The following is a 21,974-nucleotide window of genomic DNA, read 5'->3' as shown; positions in this document are numbered from 1 at the left end:
CACTAGACAAATTTTGCTGATCTGAACTGACACAGGTCATATAGCAGACACCATCTTTTCAGTGGATTCCATTCTTCCCCCATTCTTTTAAACCCTTGTAACCCATCCCACTTTTGTAAAGGTCCACTTTTGCCACAGAGAACAATGGGGCTGTGCTACTATTTCATGATGGACAGGTAGAGTGAGTCTGAATAACTTAAAAATTAAAACAGAGATTGAATTCAAACACACAGACGAGAAAATGTTGATCCGTAACAAAAACTTCACGTGGACTGTACCTCTATGATTATCCAAAGGGTGTGGAGACAGCTGACCAGGGTCCTAGCTGGAACTCACTGGACTGGTGATACGGAACGGTAAAATTAGAACCAGTGCAAAACACATGGCGCTATGTCTACAACATGCATATTGATACAAATGCATATAAGACTTGGCTGACCTGAACAAATAACGACTCACTATTGTGTCGTTGTCAGCCATTGAGTGCTACATGTAAAACGGGAGATGATGTAATGGAGATTGGTCTCGGAAAGCTGACAGCTGACGCTCTTGAGTTTTTTCTCTCTCTCTGGTAATTTCTACCGGCAGCCTGCTCCATTCATCACAGTGTAGACTTGTGAGTGCAAGGGTTAAAGGGCAACCTCTCACAGCAGCTGCACATTTCATTGAGGTTTGGGGAAGGATATTCGCTGATAAATGACACACACATACGCCATATTGTGTAACCACCAGCCCCTTTTGATTGACACAGACTGCCAGTAATTTTCCCATCTCCTTTCAGAAAAATCTCAAATCTGAGTCAATGTTGGATTAATTTTGTCGACCATCATGCATATCAAACCACAAATCAAAACAAGAGAACCTCTCAAGACTGAACTAACTTTGGCCATGATTTTTTTACATGACTATTGAAATAGAAAGGCCATGTCTCTTGTTTTGTTCTACTATACACAACACGTGTTTTGTAAATGATCAGAATCTGCAAGTAAAATTGACAATGTAACATGTTCTGGATAAGATAACAACACTTGCTGAAAGCTCTATCTGTAAACAATGTAACAAGAACACATAGAACATGCATGAAGTACTCACACTTACATCTGTATCAATCCACTGAACGGAGGAAAATGACATATGGATTCCGGAGCCTTTCCCCTGGGCCTTTCCCCAGAGATGAACTTTTCACGGGAATTCACACCTAATGTTTTCACTGAATAGACCAAAGTGCCCCTCTGATGACGGGCTTCCCTTCTGAAACACAGCAATTCCAACAATGCTGCTGGACTTCCTTCCTTTGTAATTTCATCACCACCAGCTCTTCCAAAACACATTATGAAATCTGCTTTCTGATTGGCTACAAAACTTGTCCTTGACCCCCCTCCCCTGCCCAAAAAATAACTGAGTGTGGAATCTGAGACAAAAGACATATCTCTCAAACTCAGGATGATGTATGTTCTGCTGACCTTGACCTGATGATAATTCCTTTTGTGATGACCTGAGCCCACAGGCATCAAACCCAATTAACCTGAACCGAAGTCAGTGTCACTTTTCATTTCAACTCGCTGCACCTGTATGGAGAAATCAACGCCTTTCACAGCAACTTTATCACCAAGCATTCTTCTATGAGATGATTTTGCTATGTGAAATTTGAAATTATGCAAGTTTCTGTCGACTGTTTGTATGCATTTATGCTATTAAAATCTCACATACAAATAAAATGAAGTCAAATATGCCTAACATGTGGAAGATAGATTTGAGCACATAAACTATCATTCCAAACCACATCTGGTTACTCTTAGAGAAAATCTCTTCCTGGTTTACAGAATATGTGATCTATGCTCTGCATTCCATTTGGCAAAATTTTTTCTTTCTTTTTTTATATACTTTCGTACATGCACTCAACCTCAGCTTATCAGATGTGAATTCAGCCATTTACACAGACAGTGTCTATGATTTAACCCTTTCACCTCAACGGTTTGGCCTAAACCCATTGTTATCAATGATTATTGTGGACCTGTATACTAGGAATTCAGGGTGAACAGGTTAAATTCTGGCAAGATTTGATATAGCGACTGGTTCAAGATAAAAAGTGCAAGGTATTAATCATGCATTCTCGTGTTTCAAGACCCATGGATTTCAAAGTGATTGGCTGCAATAATGGGATATTACATCTTGGAACTATTGTCATGGCATTGACAGAATTTCAGATTGGCATCGATGCAACCATCTGATGACTGTTGAATTATTATTATTATACTGTGAAAGTTTCAGAATGGCATCTTGGCCTAGATTTCAACAGACTCGAAAATGTATCACTCATGGCAGCATACGTGGCAGCACCCTTGTGCCGCAGCTTATGACAGATACTCCAGTCTGTCTGCAATGTGAAAGGTCCTTGAATAATTATCATTGCACTATGACAGCTTCAGATTGGCATTTACACATAGATACGAAAGGGCCAGAGTGGTTGCCCTACACACTCAGTGATTTTATGGGTCCAACAACCAAGGGGAGTAGTACATGTAAAAATTGACATTGGACTCAAAGATACAACAAATTGTTCACATATACTGTCACATTTAGATTTTCCTGCCATCTGACTTGCTCAACCTACATGAGATGCTGTTGAAAAGAACAAGGTTTATGAACAAGAGAGATGCCTAGAAAGTCGACAGCTGTAAACCTTGAAGCAAGCAGATTATCGCCCTATTTTTTGGTAACAGGAGTAGCAAACAAAATCAGGAAAGAGGATGCACTAGGCTTTCAAGACTTGTGACTCATTTTGTGGTCAACTTAATTCAACTTGAGTCAATTTTGTTGTCTCTATATTAATTTTCATGCTGGCAATTTTTTTCAGATCAAGACAATTTTTTCAGATTATACCCAACATTTTGATCAAAAACTGTAGCCAATGAAAAGTTAGGTCCCTTTGATCTAAAATTATCATGATAATTATAGAAAAAGTCAGAAAAATTGGTAAAATGTTGCACAAAAATTTTGGAGGGAAAATTTACAGCACTCTAAACTTACTAAGGGAAATAAGAAGCAATTAAAGCTGCAAGCAGCGTTGGCGGGGCCCAAGCAGTGAACATGGTTGAAAAATCTTGCACTAATGATATTATGTGCAAAATTCGAGCTTGAAAAAGTAGGATTTTGAACATCATCTAATAGTTACTGTACGTTTCACTTGGAATTTAATATTTTACGGAAAATCCAATATGGCGGCCAAACCACGAGACCGATCAAAAACTATTTCACAAACTTGAAACACATCACTTTAAAGATGGTATATGCAAAATTTCAGTCAATTCGATGTTTGTTCGGGAGAAGAAGATTTTTAAAGATTAAATCACGATTTTCGAAAAATCCAATATGGCGGCCAAACCACGTGACCGATCAAAGGCCTTTCGCAAACTTGAAAGAGATCACACTAAAGATGTTACATGTCAAATTTCAATTGAATCTGTGTATTGGTTCTGGAGTAGAAGATTTTTAAAGATTAAATCACGATTTTCGCAAAATCCAATATGGCGGCCAAACCATGTAACCGATCAGAACGCCTTTCGCAAACTCGAAAGAGATTACACTTAAGATGTTACATGTCAAATTTCAGTCGAATCGGTGTGTTGGTTCTGGAGAAGAAGATTTTCAACAATTAAATCAGATTTTTCGCAAAATCCAATATGGCGGCCAGACCAAGTGACCGATCAAAACACGTTCGCAAACTTGAAAGAGATCACACTTAAGATGTTATATGTCAAATTTCAGTCGAATCGGTGTGTTGGTTCTGGAGAAGAAGATTTTTAAAGATTAAATCACGATTTTCGCAAAAATCCAATATGGCGGCCAGACCACGTGACCGATTAAAACGCCTTTCGCAAACTTGAAAGAGATCACACTTAAGATGCTACATGTCAAATTTCAGTTGAATCGGTGTGTTTGTTCTGGAGAAGAAGATTTTTGAAGATTAAATCACGATTTTTGCAAAATCCAATATGGCGGCCAAACCACGTGACCGATCAAAACGCCTTTCGCAAACTTGAAAGAGATCACACTTAAGATGTTACATGTGAAATTTCAGTCAAATCGGTGTTTTGGTTCTGGAGAAGAAGATTTTTAAAGATTAAATCACGATTTTTGCAAAATCCAATATGGCGGCCAAGGTCACGTGACCGCATGCGATTTTATTGGCAAATTCTTAAGACCTTAGGCCATGCTTGCTATACAAAAAATTTCAAATGGACTAGACCCCTGGGTCTTCGGAGAAGCCATTTTTAGGTTTTTGGAAAATCCAATATGGCCGCCAGGTCACGTGACCAATCGAAATTTGTATACCCAGGTGCACGAGATCTCATAGGTACCTATTAGCCCTGCAAGTTTCAGAAGTTTGCGGTGAGCGGTGGTTGAGTTCTAGGTCGACAAAAAAAGAGCGGAAGAAGAAGAAGAAGTAGAAGAAGAAAGTTGAACTCCTATAAAACCAATAGGGGCCCAGCCGGTCGGCTTGGGCCCCTAATAAATACAGGCTGCAGATGATCATGGTCAGGGGTAACTGTACACTGCTTATCTTCACAGAACTTAAAAGGCTGTCTGCGTGATGTCCTGCAGGTGTAATTCTGTAACATGAAAACAAGTTTGTCATCGCAATGTGGCCACCCTCGCACCAACTCCAGACCAAAGGTCAGAGGACAAATACACACACACAGATCAAAAGATCAATGCTGTAGTGTATGGTGACACGGAACAGGGCGAGCACGTTCAGTATTTCTGTCAGTCAAATTTTGGTGTTTTAGTAATAGTGTTCTATCTGAGAGGTGACGACAAGGAAATGTTTCTAAAACCTACAAAACCAGGTTACCGGAAACTGTGCATTCTTTCTTGCACTGACCATTATAAACTGTAACAATATACTCACTCACTGGAGGAGAGCCACACCCCAGCTACTTAAAAATCGACAAAACTCTACATTTCAAAACTCATTACTCATCCTTAACCTTTCCAATCTGCAAAGTAAACAAATTTTACTTTTTTCCTGTATTTTATTTCTTCCCTGTAAATGTCAGCTCTATTTGTCCATGATAACCAAATGAATTTTAATATGTTGATACAATGACCATGTTAACTAATGAAATTTTCTGACACTTGTCCGAGTTTGACAGTCATGACTACCTTTGGTCAGCTCTGAAGAGTGTTTTAATCAGATATAGACTACAGAAACTATCAAGTGAAATAATCATGTACTTTATTATTACATGCTGTAACTTTCTTTCATAATTTTCTCACAAATCTGTTGATTATATCCTTGTTCACTGCACCTATAATCTGCTGGAATACTATACCATGGAACATCCTGTTTCAGTCTTTATTCTATATCCCCTTCAACAATGTCTATTTTCAATCAGGAATCCCATGTTCGAAAGGTGTTACAGCTTACAGGCAGGTTGTTGCACTCCGAGGTCAACAACCGTGTGCCATTGAGCTGTCATGCTATTTGTGCGCGCCCTATTGTTCAGTACGCAGGATGTGTGAAAACTGAATTGTACTGACAAGAGTAGATAGGTATAAAGTATCTGGAATTTGTAAATCTTATTCATTGGCAAAAATAATCTGTGGGCTACATCTACATGTGTCTATTGTGTAGTAGTGTTTTTAGGTATATTTTCCCTTGATACCCTCGGTTTAGGAAAAGGTGTGCGTCGAGTTTTATGACTATTATCATACTTTGAATAAACATCACATACTAAAATTAACATGAAATTTTTTTGTACTATACAGTTCAAGATCGAATTGAAAAATACATGTAAAATAACTTATGCTGCCAAACATTACAATCTCTGACTTTGGAAACTACATGTGTGAATTGATGTGTTAAAATTGTCATTTACAGCTCATGGGATTCCAATTACTACAACATCCTGTGTGAAATATGTTATTAAGATGTGCCCTATTGGCCTAGAATATCAAGATGGGAGTCAATGACCTCTTATACAAGACTGTTCGGCAGAAAACTTCATTTGCATATAACAGTACATGTATGGACTCAGAATATGTGTGGTTTGGTTCACAGAAATTACATGGCATGAGATTTAAAAAGTGCTGGTGAGCTGAAAATCACTCTCCTAAAATTATCTGCGGGAGTGTTACGAGAGTGATAAAACTACTCCCCTGAAATGCATAGGGAGAGTGAAGCAAATAAAAAGAATTATGAAATCGTTAATTGTGTCTTGTGCATTCTACTTGAGAATATCTATTTTTAGGTTTTTTTTCTGATTTTTGTTTTGTTATATTTGTTATAGGAACTTAAGGTAAGTATTATTATAGTAAGAACCAGTATCGGCAGTCAGTCCTGATCACTGGACAAGAAGTCACAAAATACAGACAACGTACTGTGCTATGATATAACACTATCGATGTAGCACTCTGTAATTAACATTATATATAACCACCTCTGAGCTAATTACAATCTACGATGACAATTTTCTGTTGACAAAATAATTTTTTCTTTTTATCTCTTCAGAAGTTTACATACTCAGTTTTACTCACAATTTTGTCTTGTTGCACTCCTCTCAAGAACGTCTACTTTTGAAGTTCGATATCGCGATGCTCTTTTGTTTGCAAGGCTGGTTTTCGCCCGAGTGCTCATGGGTTGAATGAAAATAACAATGGCGACGGATATACGAATGCTTCCCATAGAGAGAGAAAATAAGGCTTTGCTTAAATTTATAAGCGCGGCTGAGCACATCGTGTACCTAGGCGAAGTGGATGTGCTCGAAAACGAAGATTAGTGCAAGTTTTGGATTCAAAATCGGCTGTTTTCGGCAGAGAAATTGCGCGCCGTATTTCTGGAGGTTTTCATAGTTCGCTTATGAGGGCGGCGATCGTGCATCAACGTCTTCAAATATTTCTCCAAACTGCATAGTCAATTCTTGTCGAAATCTCTGTGCTCTTAATTCATCGAGAACACGGTTCTTCCTAATTATGCAGTCACCCAAACACTTTTCAAGAAAATGAGTACGAACAAATGAGGGAGGATCGCAAAATTCGTGTTGAATGAATTGCCTGTATGATCTATGGGAGCGCCCGCTCCGGACAGATGCCGCAAATGATATGCGGTAAAGGTCACCTCGACTAACTTTCAGCTGGTTGCTCACTTTCTACTATTTTTATAGTATTTTATACAAAGGCACAGACTTATTCTACCTTCAACTTAAAACTGATAGTGATTTTGTAGCTCGTTCTTTACTATTTTTCATACTTTTTGGTAGCCGGTAACAGACACTTCGTGTTCGTGTCGGCTACATGGACGATCTGCCCAGATGCCAGGCTTACGTTCAATATAGTCGTGGTTGCGTACTCTGTACAGACATCGCATATAAAGCAACACAATTTGATGAGTTTTACTAGCCACGGCCACGGCTAATCCCTTGTAGGGACTGTGTGTTTTCGGAACGCGAATGCATATACATGTAATATGATGTATAGCAAAGCTTAGAAATAGAAGACACGGTATGGGCACACGTGTACGTGTACGCATGGCCTTTGTTTCTCTTGTTCATATGTTTGCTACAATTTAATTAATTTTTACAAAAAAGAAGCTGAAGTCTGCAGGCTGTAGCCTGTCATTCCGATGATGAACACGTGCTCAGACGCCAGTTTTTTTGCAGTGCATTCATCCTGTGAACATGTCGCAGTCCTATCCAAGTTGCCACGCGAGCGGAAAATCGTTCGCGTGGATTTTGATTTGCGCGAGCGCTAGGCGAGCGGAGCGAGCGATCGCTCGCCTCAAATCTCATGCCCTGAAATTACATGTATCTATAAGAAAAAGACATTTCATTTTTGTTCATGAAATTACTCACACATCACCTAACTAACAGAGATTATTGCAAAGTATTCAAAATGGATAATGGATCGTTGTTTTTTATATTATTTGAAATCAAACAGTATTGACAACTTTTTAGAATGAATTGAAGGTCTGGCTGACTGTACAAATATTGAGGAAAGCAGGTCTGAAAAATTTTCGGTATGAGAAGTTTTTATTGAAAGCCGACATAAAGGTGAACATTTCACACTTACATGTAACAATGTGCTATATGGAGTCACTGTGTGATGATTCACCACTGAATAGAAAGTATACATAGACATGTATACAATACTGGCTGTATTGTCCATGTCTTGTAACATAAGAGAACACAGACGATGCAGCAGGTCTATGCAACTGCCTACCACGGGTAGACTGCTCATGTTTATACATGTTATAGAAACCCATCAACCCTTTCACAACCAGCATTTGGGTAATTTTGCATTGTTTTCAAAACAAAGGATGGCTGGAGACTGTGTACAGTCAAATCGGCAAGAAAGGTTTCAACTATCAAGTAAAAGCAATACAAATATTGCTTCCCTTCTATACATGTATTCCGTATGTGTCATATTATTAAAATCTAACTTTCACTGGCAAATGTTGAGAACTGAAAATTATATGAAACATGACACCTACAGTCACATCCGTTTATCTATTCATGACACTTTGTATAGAAATCCTCAGGGCAGGAACATGATAATATGCTGAAAAGCAAAGATATTTTTATAATATATTCCAGGAATTTTACATCCATATGAAATGTATTGTAATAATTGTAAATAGGATCAGGTTGTGACAATTTATATTTAGGGACCGTCGATAATAAAAGCTGACGCACGACAAATGTAATTCTTTCGTTTAGGGGGAGGGGGTAAAAGCTCATTTCGTTTTGTGTGCGTCAAAATCGCATAAGGATTTTCTATTGTTTTCGAAGTGCGACTTTGCAGCGAGAACGCAAAACTACCTTCGCGTTCATTGAGAACAGAATGACCACAAAATACGGAGGACAGAAAAGACATGAATGTGAAATAAAAACTTGTATGCTTTTTCAACTTGAAACATGTATGTGAAACAGTTTCCTACGTGCGAAACATTAAAATGTTCTGTCTTAAAAGTGAAACCCGTAATGTGGAGGTTTATTGATTAATGTGCCCTTCCGGTATTTTTTCATGGGCCAGCGGATCGGAGAGGTGCGTGTGGGTTTGTAAGAAATGGCATCATATACAAAATTAATTCCGCATAAGAACTTTCGTTTTGAGGGGGGAAGGGAGGGGGTTTCAAGTAAAACGAAGGAATTACGTTTCTTGTGCGTCAGCTTTTATTATCGACGGCCCGTTAGTAAATCTAATACAACAGTCATTACGGTCTTGATGATAGCATCATTTGTTATTTCCGAACACCACAATACATATATTATTCCCCAATTAGCATTCATATAGGGAAGACTCTTTGGTTTAATTTGCTTACGATTGTCACCATACATGTGGTGATAAGCTTTGTTTCAGTTCCAGCAGATCCACTGGGAAGTACATGTACATGTATCTCTCTATTCTGGGAAGGGCCATGGTTTCTATAGTCAGCAAAGGTCAACTCTAATCTGAGACCAGGGTTGTATCTGGGACCTATTATTTGGGATTCTGTAAAAACCCTGCAGGCTAACATTTTACAAAATGGACCCACAGATTCTACATGTGAACTCCTCAGAGATACATGTGAGTTAAATATGCATTCAGATAGTCTCAAGTGTGCTATGTACTTGCATGTAAAGTGCCCTCTGAGACAAACTGATGCATAACTGATTCACGGAAGTGCTCTTTCTGACTGAATATCACACAATGCATACTACTGGTATAGGGCGGACTTGGAGAAATGTTCAGCAACTCCTACAATGACTGACCATAGACCCTTGACTGTCTATGGACAGACCATGGAGGCAGAAAGAAAGACTACCTCCATGGACAGACAGTCACAACTTACAGGGTACATTTATGGTTACTTGTGTCAACTTAAAGTGTTACACAGCCATTGAAGACCTGGTAATAGTCTAGTGTCTGTATGTTTGTTTTGGGACATTAGTTTCATACTATAATACATAAGTCAATCCAAACTGTATAGATACTGTACTGGACTGAACCATTTGGGCAGGGAAGAGCAAAATTACATGTGGACTACAAGGCTTGCGCTATATTGATGATCAACTTAAAAATTTCTTTCCAGTCTTGGACCTGAGTATAATAGTGTGTACATGCATCTACACGTTTACTAGTTTCTAAGACACTGCGGAAATCTATGCAGACCAGCTATTGTACTCCAGTGTTTTTTGCTAAGGTTTGGGAACCCTGGTAACATTGCTGCTATACCCTGATCTGATTGCATTGATATACCAAAGGCAGCCCCGGTAAAATGCCTGGGAAACTCCAGGAACATCTACCTGCTTACCATCCTTGACGAAAACACCGTACTCACGAAGAATTTACTGGCCATTTCTTCAACAATATATGTTCTCATCCACATATCATACAACCTGTATGATTTTTTTCTCCCATTGCCTGGTTGGAAATCAATATCATCTGCCACCTAAAACTTGAAAACTCAGACCTCGGACATTGTGTGTGTCCTTTTCTAAAGCATCCACTTTCCAATTCCGTGTTAGTCTTAATCTGAAGCACACATTTTCTTTCCAGAACAAATCTTACAATACATGTTAACTAACCTTCTGCTTCTGTTTGTTGAATGTTCAGCATCCAGTTCACCGTGTGCTACATAACCATGTCCTAACCCTCTCACGGTTTCATGGACATCTGAAATAATTGGGTTTCACAGGAAGTGCATGCAAAGACAGATGTCTTAGGAAACAAAACTATAAATATTTGTTTTCCTCACTTCCTTTGGTACCTATGTGTGCATGTACTGCCTGTACCACAGCGAAGAGGAATATGAAACATGCAATATGTTGTCTGATAATCTGATCTTCAACGACTATACCAGAAGGCATGTCTTTAGTTGCCTAGACCCTACACGTCGCTTACGGCCTGCGTGCCTCCGCCCCACTCCAACTCCATGCCTGCGAGTGGAGTCGGAGGCACGAAGGCTGTAAGCGACGTGTCTTTAGGCAAGTCTGTAGGGGCTGTTGCCCCTGTGACATGAAATAAATAATATTTTGCAATTGATGATATATATGAGTATTATAGGAACACTGCAGTGTAATTGATTGATTTTACGCCAAAGCTTTATTGCTATAAAGAAAATTCTGAATCAGTGGTGTTTGTTTTTGTCAGGGATGTGTGGGATGGATATTTGGGGAGCATTACAACATGATACAAGTTGTAGAAGTCAACCTGTTCACACGGGAGGCATGATGGCATCGTCACTAACACAACTTGAAATTCACAAATTGATCAGTCTTCAGAGTTAACCAGAACTCACAAGCAGGGGGGCGCTCAAATAAGGTCAAAGTCTGCATAATCTTTGAAAGCAATGAAGTAAAAAAGTGAAATATGAATGAGAATGCATGAATGCCAATAGGTGACGTGACTCTTCAAATTAAATGTAGGGAATGCAAGGAGTATGATGATGTCTCAGAACAAAGTTGCTTTTTTTTTGTGGTAATGAGAGGAGCCATATTGAATTTCAAATAAGGGTAAATTTTGGTAAAACCTGAACTTTATCCCTATTTTATTTATGGTTATAAAAGCAGAGGGTTCAAAGTTGAAGCTTCCTCAGGCAAAAGTTCAAAACTTTCAAGTTCTAAGACATGTACAGTATGTATCATCTTAATTGATCAGAATCTACTGAAACCATTACACTTCCTAAATTGGTCATATCTCAGCTCTCATGGTACAACATGAGTTGGGTCATGACAGGAGTCATGGAACGAGAACAAAAGGCTTGACATGCATGAAGAATACAATGCTGGACATTGAACACTAAAGACACCCACTCAAAAACAAAATAATTTTTTTCTCTGTTGTATGATTCAGCCTGATGATTCACTGTGGGTTGGTTTCAGTATAGCAAACACAGGGACCTCACCGGGGATTCCCCTCTGGATGTACAAGCAACTGACGAAAAAGATGCACATCTCCAAGAGCTATGGCTAGCAGTCATTCCTGGAATCTATATATCACTACTTGTTCACTGTCCTAGTAAAGGATTTACTTTCATACAGTCAATGCCATTCGTGTTACCACGCATTCATGTATTCTTTGTACTTCTTTGTGATATCTAGAATCTGAAACTGCTGCATGGACACTTTGAGAAATGACGTTTTGACATGACCTAGTTCCAAAATAGCATTTATTGCAGTATTACACTTCAAAGTGGTTACGTCTCAGAAAAGTGGCAGTGTTTGAAGCATGCTCAGTTCACACTTGGAATTTCCTTTGCTTTATTTGTCAAGGGCCTGCACCCATCTGCCATGTAACATGTTACATACTGGAATCAGCAGCGTGGGAGGTGAAGTATATTGTCCTTGGATGCCAAACCCACACACACACAAAAATAATGACACAGAGTGTACTGTTTATTCTATTTACACAAAACACCGACACAACAAACTGTACTTGGTAAAAACAAGCATTCAGTCTCTGTATTTGCCCAACGATGGCCTACATATCTGTCAATCAATTGGACCAATCGCATATATAACAAAGTTGGTTGTGAAATAGTTTTGTTGATCTGTAACACTAATGTTTTGAAAACTGCAATAATTGCAATGCCTTTGCAAGACAGAGTGTGACAGGTACATCTAGGTCAACGTCCTGAAAATAACTAAGACTTATATGTATTTCCAATATAACACCCACATAGATCAAAGCATTACAGCCATCAACTACATGTATCAAGTTATTCTGTAAATACATGCAAATCCTAGGGTTGAGCTCGGCTTTGATGCAGTGACCAGACCAGCGTGAATTTCCACAGACACTGTGAATACCACACAATACTGGGGATTACAGGCAGGAAGCTGCAAATATTTTGCACACAAACACACTTACACCGATGCACTCTTCGATTCCCTGATATCAGTCGCATAATTATGCTATTATATCACATATACTGAGAACGACTTGGGTCAAAATTCTATAAGTGGCAGCTATTCAGTGACTGTAGCTTCCAAAATATTGTGAAGATGATAGTACTTCCCACAGGAAGAATGATATCTCCACAGACCACAGCCATGTATCCACAGCCCAGTGTATCAGAAAACATCGTACATGTAGGATAAACAGTCACCCATTATACACTCACAAAACAAACAAGAGGCTCCCAGTCCAACAGTTTCCAGCAGAGCTACATGCAAAACTAGACTTATGTGAGAGCTCTGCTTTCTGTGCTGTAATTTGCAGTCCAAGTGAAAATTGATCAAAGACCAGTCTAGTATGAGTAAAGTACGGTGTCAGGCAAGGTATATAGTACTAGTTTACTGTAGAGACATTTTGTGCTGGGTAACAGTAGAAGACGAAGTAGGCACTCAATAACAGTGTAGCCTTCAGACATATGTAGAATATCTGTAAAGAATGTGGTTCGATGGAAAAGTGGCTCAGTGACCCTTCAATGTCATATAATTCAAAACTGACCTTTTGTAAGCGAGATGATTTTTTTTCATACTACATGTATCAATAAATGAATAGTTTTTAAAGTGTATATAATGCAATATGTATACTAAAAACCTTTTTTATTATTTGTGTATTTCTTTATTTATGTTTCTTTAGATTATGAAACGCAAGCAGCATGTCTGCAATGTTAGAATAGATAACCCATAAGCTAATATAGGCTATTCTTGTAGGTTCATATACAGAAAAGTTTGGAAAGACAAGTGGAAGAGAAATCCATTCTTCAATGAAATGAGGAGCCTATACCACCTCAATGGCAAGAAACCGAGCACAGAAATAATGTTCAGGGAACCTGCAGTCAAGATGGAGAATGAAGACACCCATGACGGCTAGAATGTATAGATATCCATACCTTTAGGAAAGACATGCACAAGACTGAATTGAATGCTCTTCATTGATGTACATGTAGGTATACATGTAGCTCTGGTGGGCAGATTTTCACAGCATGAGCAGTATGTAAGGAACACAGAACGAATTATTTGGACAGACAATGACCATAACTTTGTGTACATCACAGGTAGAACACAGAGTGAGAGTCGTTGATGGTGTACAAAGCTGGTCGAGGGATGCTACATATCAAGTATTTTTTCATTGAGAGGAATGTGGTGGCATCTACCTATGCAGGGATTGTTTCCTATCACCATGTGGATGAGTGTGTCTGCTGATACCTTGTGGAATACATACAGAGCCAGGGGATATGGAGGAAGCTATATGTATGAGAGGGTGGGTAGCTCACGGCAAAGGGAATGTTGTAAAACAGGGAGGAAAGAGGGGACTCAGACGTCAAAGAGGAAGAAGCAGAAATCAAGGAGGGGAAGATGTTGACCATTAACTTCTTTTTTGAAGTAAGCACCTCGAAGTCTTTGAACCACATTTGAGGGGTGTGTCTGTGTCAGTGGTCCTTATCGGATACCTGTCCAGGTCACTGCCAAAATGTTAGTGAGAGAATTTTGTTCTGACAAGCTGTCTCACTGCTTTATTATTATGACTACTGGACCAAATTAGGTCATGCATGGAAGTACAAATGATCTTTTTAAATGGATTTATCTTACATACTTTTAGAATATAGTAAAGTCTAACTGAGTGGACGGAAAAACAAGAACGATTTCATCATACATCTGGAGGTAGACATCCAATGTCACCATTTACCTGCAACAATATCTACGTCTACATTTGTTCTACTAATCACAGCATGATCACCGCTTTCATGCTGATTAGCATCAATCTCTCTATCGCATTCTCATTTTCTGATTATGAGTTCTATTAAAATTACAAATTGCATAACTTTCAGGAAGTAACGACCAAAAAAACGGTTTGATTTGTAATAACTGTTAGTGTATGATCTATTCACAGATCATACAACTCTACCTCATCCACTCACACACTTTTTCTCCTTTGGATACACCTTTACAACTACTCAAGGATGGGGCGTTCCCACCTTATAGTAACACTGTGATCTTAAGAGTGATATGTTGTACGTTTCTGCAAGCAAAGTCATGGCTTGTTATGAAAGTAGCCCACACTAGTGTTGCTGTCAATGTCATGATCACAGCTTTGGTGAAGACATACTTTTGATAAAACTCTCATCTTTCATCAAGGTCATGTTATTTACATGTATTGGCCATCTTCAAATAACCCTGACCTGCTGCCTTTCACATGTTTGTCACACAATACCACCAGAGTACTTCACCATTTCACCACCATGGTTTGACCCAAACCTATTGTTATGAATGTTGAGTGCGGACCTGTTAAGAGGGAACTGGGGTGAAAAGGTTTGTGATATCACACCCTCTAAAATTACTTTTTATCCACCATGGTGTATTTTTATTGTAGAGCAAAATGATATAGATACATGTATCATTGTTTTCATACATATCATATTTATTCACAGATTATCTGAACTCCTGATAAGGAGCTTTCACACAAATGTCACAGTTGTGAATGTGTTACTGAGTACATGCAAGTGTTTTTGTAAAGGGCGGTAAGCTGGTAATACACGTTACCACGGTTCCCATTCATTCTACTGGGGCTCCCCTTGGTATATCAATGTAATCAGACCAGGCAGCAGAAATGTTACCAGGGTTCCCAAATCATTTACCAATATTCCAGAACCTTAGCAAAAACACTGCAAGCCTGCAGTAGAATGATAGTGAGCAGAGTAAATACAATATACCTGTCAATGGAAAATGTTGCTTTCAATCCTGACAATACCATTTTGTCATACATGTTGGAGGTTATATTGTGCACCATTTTGGAAATAATATGGCAGTGTGGCAGAGTATAGATGGGCACTGCATGGCTGACATGTCAAATACAATGAAAGTTGTAGACCTTGTCTCAACTCCACAAGTTCACAGAATATCGGGCATGCTTCAAACATATAATAGTACCTACAAGGTCTGCTCAAACAGATTACTGTAGACTGTATGAAAGACAATTTTTATCTTGATTCAGTCTCATCATCGTGGTGGAAGGGCTTTCTCAAAGATGTACATGGCCACCGTTGAAAGTCACAGTGAAACTTTCAATGTTTGCCATTGCCTGGTGTACAGATGACCTACTTTCATATTTCAACTGGTTCAAATACATAAGGCTGTCTTGAAATAACGTTTCATTCAAAAAGGCCAGTGATTGTCACACCTGTAGCACACTGGACCCATCTACAATATTGTTGTAACCAGTGTTTGTTTGTGGGGTGCCTTTCTCTGATGAATTTAGGCACCCCCTAGGGTAGTGGTGAATTGTACTGTACTTTAGAATCTCAGCACATATGTAGAAAAAGAAAATGGGGGTGGATAAAGGTGGAACAGTAAGCACTGAAGAGATGGGACATGTAAACCTATAGATGTCCAGTCCACAGTATGTGATTGTAGTGGCTGCAAAATACATGAAATTTTCCAACAAAACAAGGTATCTATAATAAGGGGAAATGAAAGCCTGTACATGTAAACATGATACGAGAGCTAGTCAGACAGATAACTGGAATTTTGAACGGTGGGTAGTGGGGAATTTGAGGTGTTCTATCTCCTTCACTCATTTCATTGCTTTAATAAAGATAAGGAGACATTGAAAAACTCACCTTCATTGCATAAAGGTGGCTTTTGAAGAGAGGAGAGCAAAATTTATTACTTCACATACCCAGGGGAAGCATTATTTTCAAAGGGCTGAAATGAGGGCAATGATGTAGGCTATTTTTTTACAACAATGGGTGCATTGCTTGTTGGCATGTCAGCGGTGCTTATCACCTTGATTTCTTGATGAGAAACAGTGTGAACGAAAACCCACAGGAATAGTGTGTTAGGTTTGACCTCTGGTTTATGTCATCCAGGCTGCTTCATATCTGGTACAGACAGTAAATGTGAGACCTGGGGATAGACCAGTTGTGTTCATCCAAAACAAACTGACTAAATGCGTCAACAAAACGTGTCCACCACAACAGGTCTTTGATTCCAAAATGCCTTCCTAAAAGACTATAGGCAACATGTAATTCTGATTCGGTGTACATGACAAATTTAGCTTCAGTGTTTCAATTGAAAGTCACAGATAAAACCAGAGGAGCCATGCGTGCCTATATGATAGCACATATGGATATAGTTAGCCCTGCCCGTGCTGTGTGTTTTGGGCGTTACACGGCCCCCACCAATGGTGTGGTGGGGGCCGTGTAACGCCCGAAACACACAGCACGGTACGCAGGGCTAGGATATAGTTAGCTCTCAACATTTTATATGGATTTGAATCCTATGAACTAGCCTGATGAGTTTTGCTGGAACCTCTGTCTAGTATCCATACATCAGTCTCAAGTTCAAAGATACTGTTTTAGGGGTTAAACAGAGACAAACACACAGTGTACAGACACACAAGATTTCAATGACCTAAACCCACTGGTAAGTGTAATCTGTAATACAAGTCTCACCTTGAACCTTAAAATACTTTCAGCATGATGTAAATCAGATAAAGCCCTGTTGGATGAAGACATACAGCACACAACTGTAATTACTGAATATACAGCCATGAAATCTGATCTGACAGATGTTATCCCATTGTCTTGTTTTCTGGAAAGACCCCCTTCAAGAAATGCTTCCCGCTTTCTCAAAACAAACTATGAAAGTTATGAAAGTCAATGGACATCCTCCAAAGAAGAAACGATATACATTACTCTTCCTTCATGATAACACCGATTATTGGACAGATGATTCATTTGTTTATGTTGAAAGAAAATGAATAGGCTTGGTTTTCTCTGCACTTCTACATGTGAAAACACTCACACTGGCAAAAGAAGACAGTGTGTTGTCAACACATCACAATCAAATCCCGCTTCATTTTTCACATTTGAATCCCCATACTTTGCCACTGGCGCAACAGAGTTACACAAATACAGTCTGCACATGTATGGCTAGGGTAACACCAAAAATAAGTTGGAAATTAGGTCACAGCGGATGTCTATCTACCTTTTCTGCCCAGCTGTATTCACACCTCAAACAACAACATAAGACCAAAGCCAAGTTTAAAATTGCTAGAGATCTACTCTACCTTAAAGAGATCCATTTACATCCAAGTGTTGCTGCGCACAAAGATGGGAAAATGTTTGAGCACAATGTACCCTGGATCTCTGTCTCCAATACCCAAAGACCCCATGTGGTAACAGCACAAAGACGGGAAAACTTGCAACATTCTGATGTACTGGTACCATCTACTTTGCACAATGTTCTGTAATGTGCTTGTGCATGCTTTTTCCCCAGGTTAGGCTTCATTGAATGTTTATACGCTGCTGACTCAATATCAATGATTCCAACTGCGTAATTATTTAATATCTCAGATTTTTGCGTTTTTTGTTGAATTTTCTGCAATGGCAAGCTTGTGAATAACAAACATTGGAACAGCCACTCGGAACACACCTTCTCCTTAACTATTAACCCTTTTCCTGCCAAGTTCATATTTCACCATCAGGTTAAGTTGGTTAACCCTTTGAACCCGGCCCGGACATAAATGTCCGATGATGTCATAGAGTACCAGGGGGGTCAGGGTGCAAAGGGTTGAAACTAGTAAAGCAAAACATGTGCCATGCATTTGGTGTATTTCAACAAAGACTTGACAATTTGAAAGTCCCTCAAGACAGAGATACTGTAAACATGATTTTTACAGACTAAAGCTGCTATAACATACCAAGCCAAGTGGGTGAAAATACATATGGTTTTGGCTCCATACTGCTTTTCACTGACTTGGCAGATGGTGAGGTGATACTGTCTGGCAGGAATAGGGATACACATCAATATACTGGTATGTTGGTTAAAACCAGTGCACCACAACATGGCTAGTATGTTGCACTTAATTAAGAAAGACTTTCACATCTGAAAGCCCCTGTACACATAGACACGGCAAACATAATTTTCACTGACTTGACTAACTATGACAATTACATGTATGTCAAGCTGGTGACAATAAATACACCACAGTTTTGGCTCATCTCTGCTTTTTACTGACTTGGCAGACGTGGAAGTTATACACCTGGCAGAAAAAAGGCCATTCTGGCATAAATGAGGGAAATGAGGGAAAAATGAGGGAAGCTTCTCCATGTCCCTGATATGGTTGGAAATATATTTTCTTTTCAACTAAACAATGCCTACATCTTAGAGCTATGTTGATTATAAAAATGTGTATAATCTGTGAGCATAAATATGTATACATTTTTGCAAACACGAAATAAGTGTTACCTTCAGAAAACCTGATTGGAAGTTGAAGTAACTGAATGACTCAGTCATAATGACACCGGTTTATGACTCGGAAAGTAATGATGTCGCAGTAGTAGTGTAATGTGTGATCAATGATCAGGTAATGATGGGGTCTAAACCAAATAAACATATTTTGAATAAAGACTTTTGTTCTTAATCATAGTTTTGCGTTTATCAAAGGTTTTGTGGACGAGATGTTGAAAAACCTCTAAATCTCTCTCTTCATTATGAAAGCAGCATTGATAGAATCAACCCCACTACCCTAACGGATGAGAATATGTCTGCTCAGAAGGAACTAAAAATGTTTTTTCCTTTGAAACTCGTTGTACAATTTTCGCATTAATTTATTTATTGGACAATTTTCATGGAAACTGTGCAGATTAGCTGGGGTATAGGGCACAGGAAGTAAGACCTGTGTGAAGATCTTAGTTTTGCAACTATCAAGCTGTAAAAATGAGTAACTGTTTTGTAAATCATAATGAACTGTGGTCATATTTACAAAATTCTGTGGACATGTTTTACATAGAATTGTCACCATTGACATGAGTTTATATGACCAATCACTGGTTGTGTCACCTTTCCAGCAAATACACACCGACACATCAGATCAAAACCTCTGATAAACTCAACAAAGTTTACACTTCTCCAAAAACTTATCTTCATAGTGGAAATACCAAAGACACCACCTGTGAAATGCCAGACTTCTCAGTGAACTATTTGATTTCAACTTAGAAATGTAACACGCAAGCAACTTAGAGAAATCAAGATCCGATACTACAGATCTTGAGAAACAGAAGAAACTGGTACACTGTGACTTATGAGATCTCTTGTTTACTCATTAACATTGTGATTGGTCAAAAGCATACATTAATCCATACATACACCTTGATATACTTTTCAGAACCTATACAACTGACATATGCGATGGATACATAGTACAGTGTATGTGTTTACCTATGGAGGTACTGGTGAGACTACCCCATGCCTGTATGGACATGGGCATTCACTTGGCAACAATACTTTCAATTTTCAACACGCTTGAGTGTCCGTTATATACTTGCATGTGTTTAAATATTAAAAAGGAACTGTTGGTGATGTTTGTATATCAATACGATTGTCGCGCCCCTGAAAGTTTCGATACACGAGTCAATAGGTGGTCCAACGAGCCACCTGGTCAATTATTGCCCGAATAACAGAGGAGCTGGGAAACCGGATTTCCATGTATCAGCGATGTGCCAGAACGGTGCTTATTCCTTCTTGAAGTTTTATCGAGAACTACGCCATCTTAACATTACGAGAACACATCGATATGATATCAATGTACCTGTAATTTGTAAAACCATGATCAGTCTTGCCATATATTGATCGCGTGGCGGGTCTCATAGTGCTCACAGCTGACGACGTACAACAAACTTATAGCCCTTTGACTGCCACAAAGCAGAGTCGTAAGGATGTCAGCGCTGTGACAGATCGTGTCCACGTAGCCAAGTTCCAATGGCCCTTTCGCTTATTTCCTTCTTAACTTACAAGAGACTGCTGAGCTGTGTCGGTGTAGATATACACAAAGTTTCTAAAACTTACCCTTGTCTCTTGCCACAGCTGACGGGTGATGGCGATCGAGAAAAATATATGGCTGTGGTCAACTTTGAAGAAGTCTCTTCTGTGCCCGGAAAAGGAGCGAATTTATGGAATCCGTCGACCAGACCAGCGACTAGTTTTAAGAGTGACTTCTGACGGTGAAAGTCGATGAAATATCTCGGAACGGGAAAATTCCACCCAGATTCTCAGAATCCCTGCAACATGTCGGCCATTGCAGCGCTTACGAAAAACTACTTCCGCTTCGTGCACATTCATACGCCGGACTACTTTCTCACTTTCGTTTCGTTCCTTTGTTTCGTAGGAAGACAAGCTTTTCAAAATCAATGTCACGCCAACATAATAGACGCAAAGATACTTCAATCTATTACAAATATATGGTGAAATTATCCGAGGAGATCTCGTTCACATTCGCGGAAGTATCTATGCGTTTGTTGTGAATAAAGTGGTTTACCAATGACTTCACCAACGGGATATGTACCTAGTCACATGACATAGAGGCAATGTACCCGGCAGCTAGTTATTCGCAGTGTAGGCAGATGGCACGGTGCGGTGGAACACCACGATAGTTGATCCTATTGTCTTTTCAATGTCATTATAATGATCTCACCCGTCTCAGACCTGAAAATCAGAATACAGGGGTAAATCGATAATGATGTAACCATTCACCCACAAAGCCTGGGTAAAACCACGGGGCTCCTTTTTTTGAGCTTCATCATTATAAAACCACCCGGGAACGCTGTCTGAATAACAGTAAACAAATAAATAATTAATAAGACAAAAATGCGAAAAACTGTAAAAAAAATAGACAGAATAAAAAAACTAAGAAGTAAAGAAAACAAAACAAAAACAAAACAAGTAAATAAAAACAAACAAACGACCGAAGGATCAACTGTGAGACGTCGATGAAACAGACTAGGCCTAGATTTATCTTGCTATGGATGGTCCTCTATAGATTCACCTCGCTATTGGCACAGTATAGAGAGAGGAGGACCATGCCACCGTAGCCTAGAATTCTATTCGTCCGCTTGCCTCCGTACCTCCGACCCACTTCCGGGGAGGCAAGCGGACGAATAGAATTCTAGGCTAATGCCACCCAGTCTGTTTCATGGAAGTCTCACAATTTGATCCGTCAGTCGTTTGTTTGTTTTCTTGTTTCTGTTTGTTTTTGTTTGCTTA

The 21,974-nt window shown here is 39.2% G+C and overlaps 1 protein-coding gene across 5 annotated transcripts in view; it reads right to left on the bottom strand.

The window, feature by feature from the left end:
• LOC139118823 (cytoplasmic protein NCK2-like) overlaps nucleotides 1–21,253 on the bottom strand; it is a 40,380-nt gene extending 19,127 nt beyond the window's left edge. Inside the window, exon 1 of one of the 5 annotated variants that reach the window (XM_070682310.1) lies at nucleotides 20,781–21,253. Coding sequence is in view for 2 of the 5 variants with exons in the window: in XM_070682307.1 (XP_070538408.1) it covers nucleotides 1,093–1,134 (42 nt within the window). In the remaining 3 variants the exon portion in view is untranslated. Of the gene's footprint in view, nucleotides 1–278; nucleotides 627–1,092; nucleotides 1,327–10,568; nucleotides 10,652–20,780 lie in introns of those variants that run through there. The other 4 variants (XM_070682312.1, XM_070682309.1, XM_070682307.1 and 1 more) reach the window with 4 other exon arrangements.
• Nucleotides 21,254–21,974: the final 721 nt, after the last annotated feature.

This window comes from Ptychodera flava, chromosome 19, assembly GCF_041260155.1.
Source record: "Ptychodera flava strain L36383 chromosome 19, AS_Pfla_20210202, whole genome shotgun sequence".
Taxonomy (NCBI): Eukaryota; Metazoa; Hemichordata; class Enteropneusta; family Ptychoderidae; genus Ptychodera; species Ptychodera flava.
The sequence above is the reverse complement of the archived record's forward strand: the minus strand, read 5'-3'. Positions and strand labels throughout refer to the sequence as shown.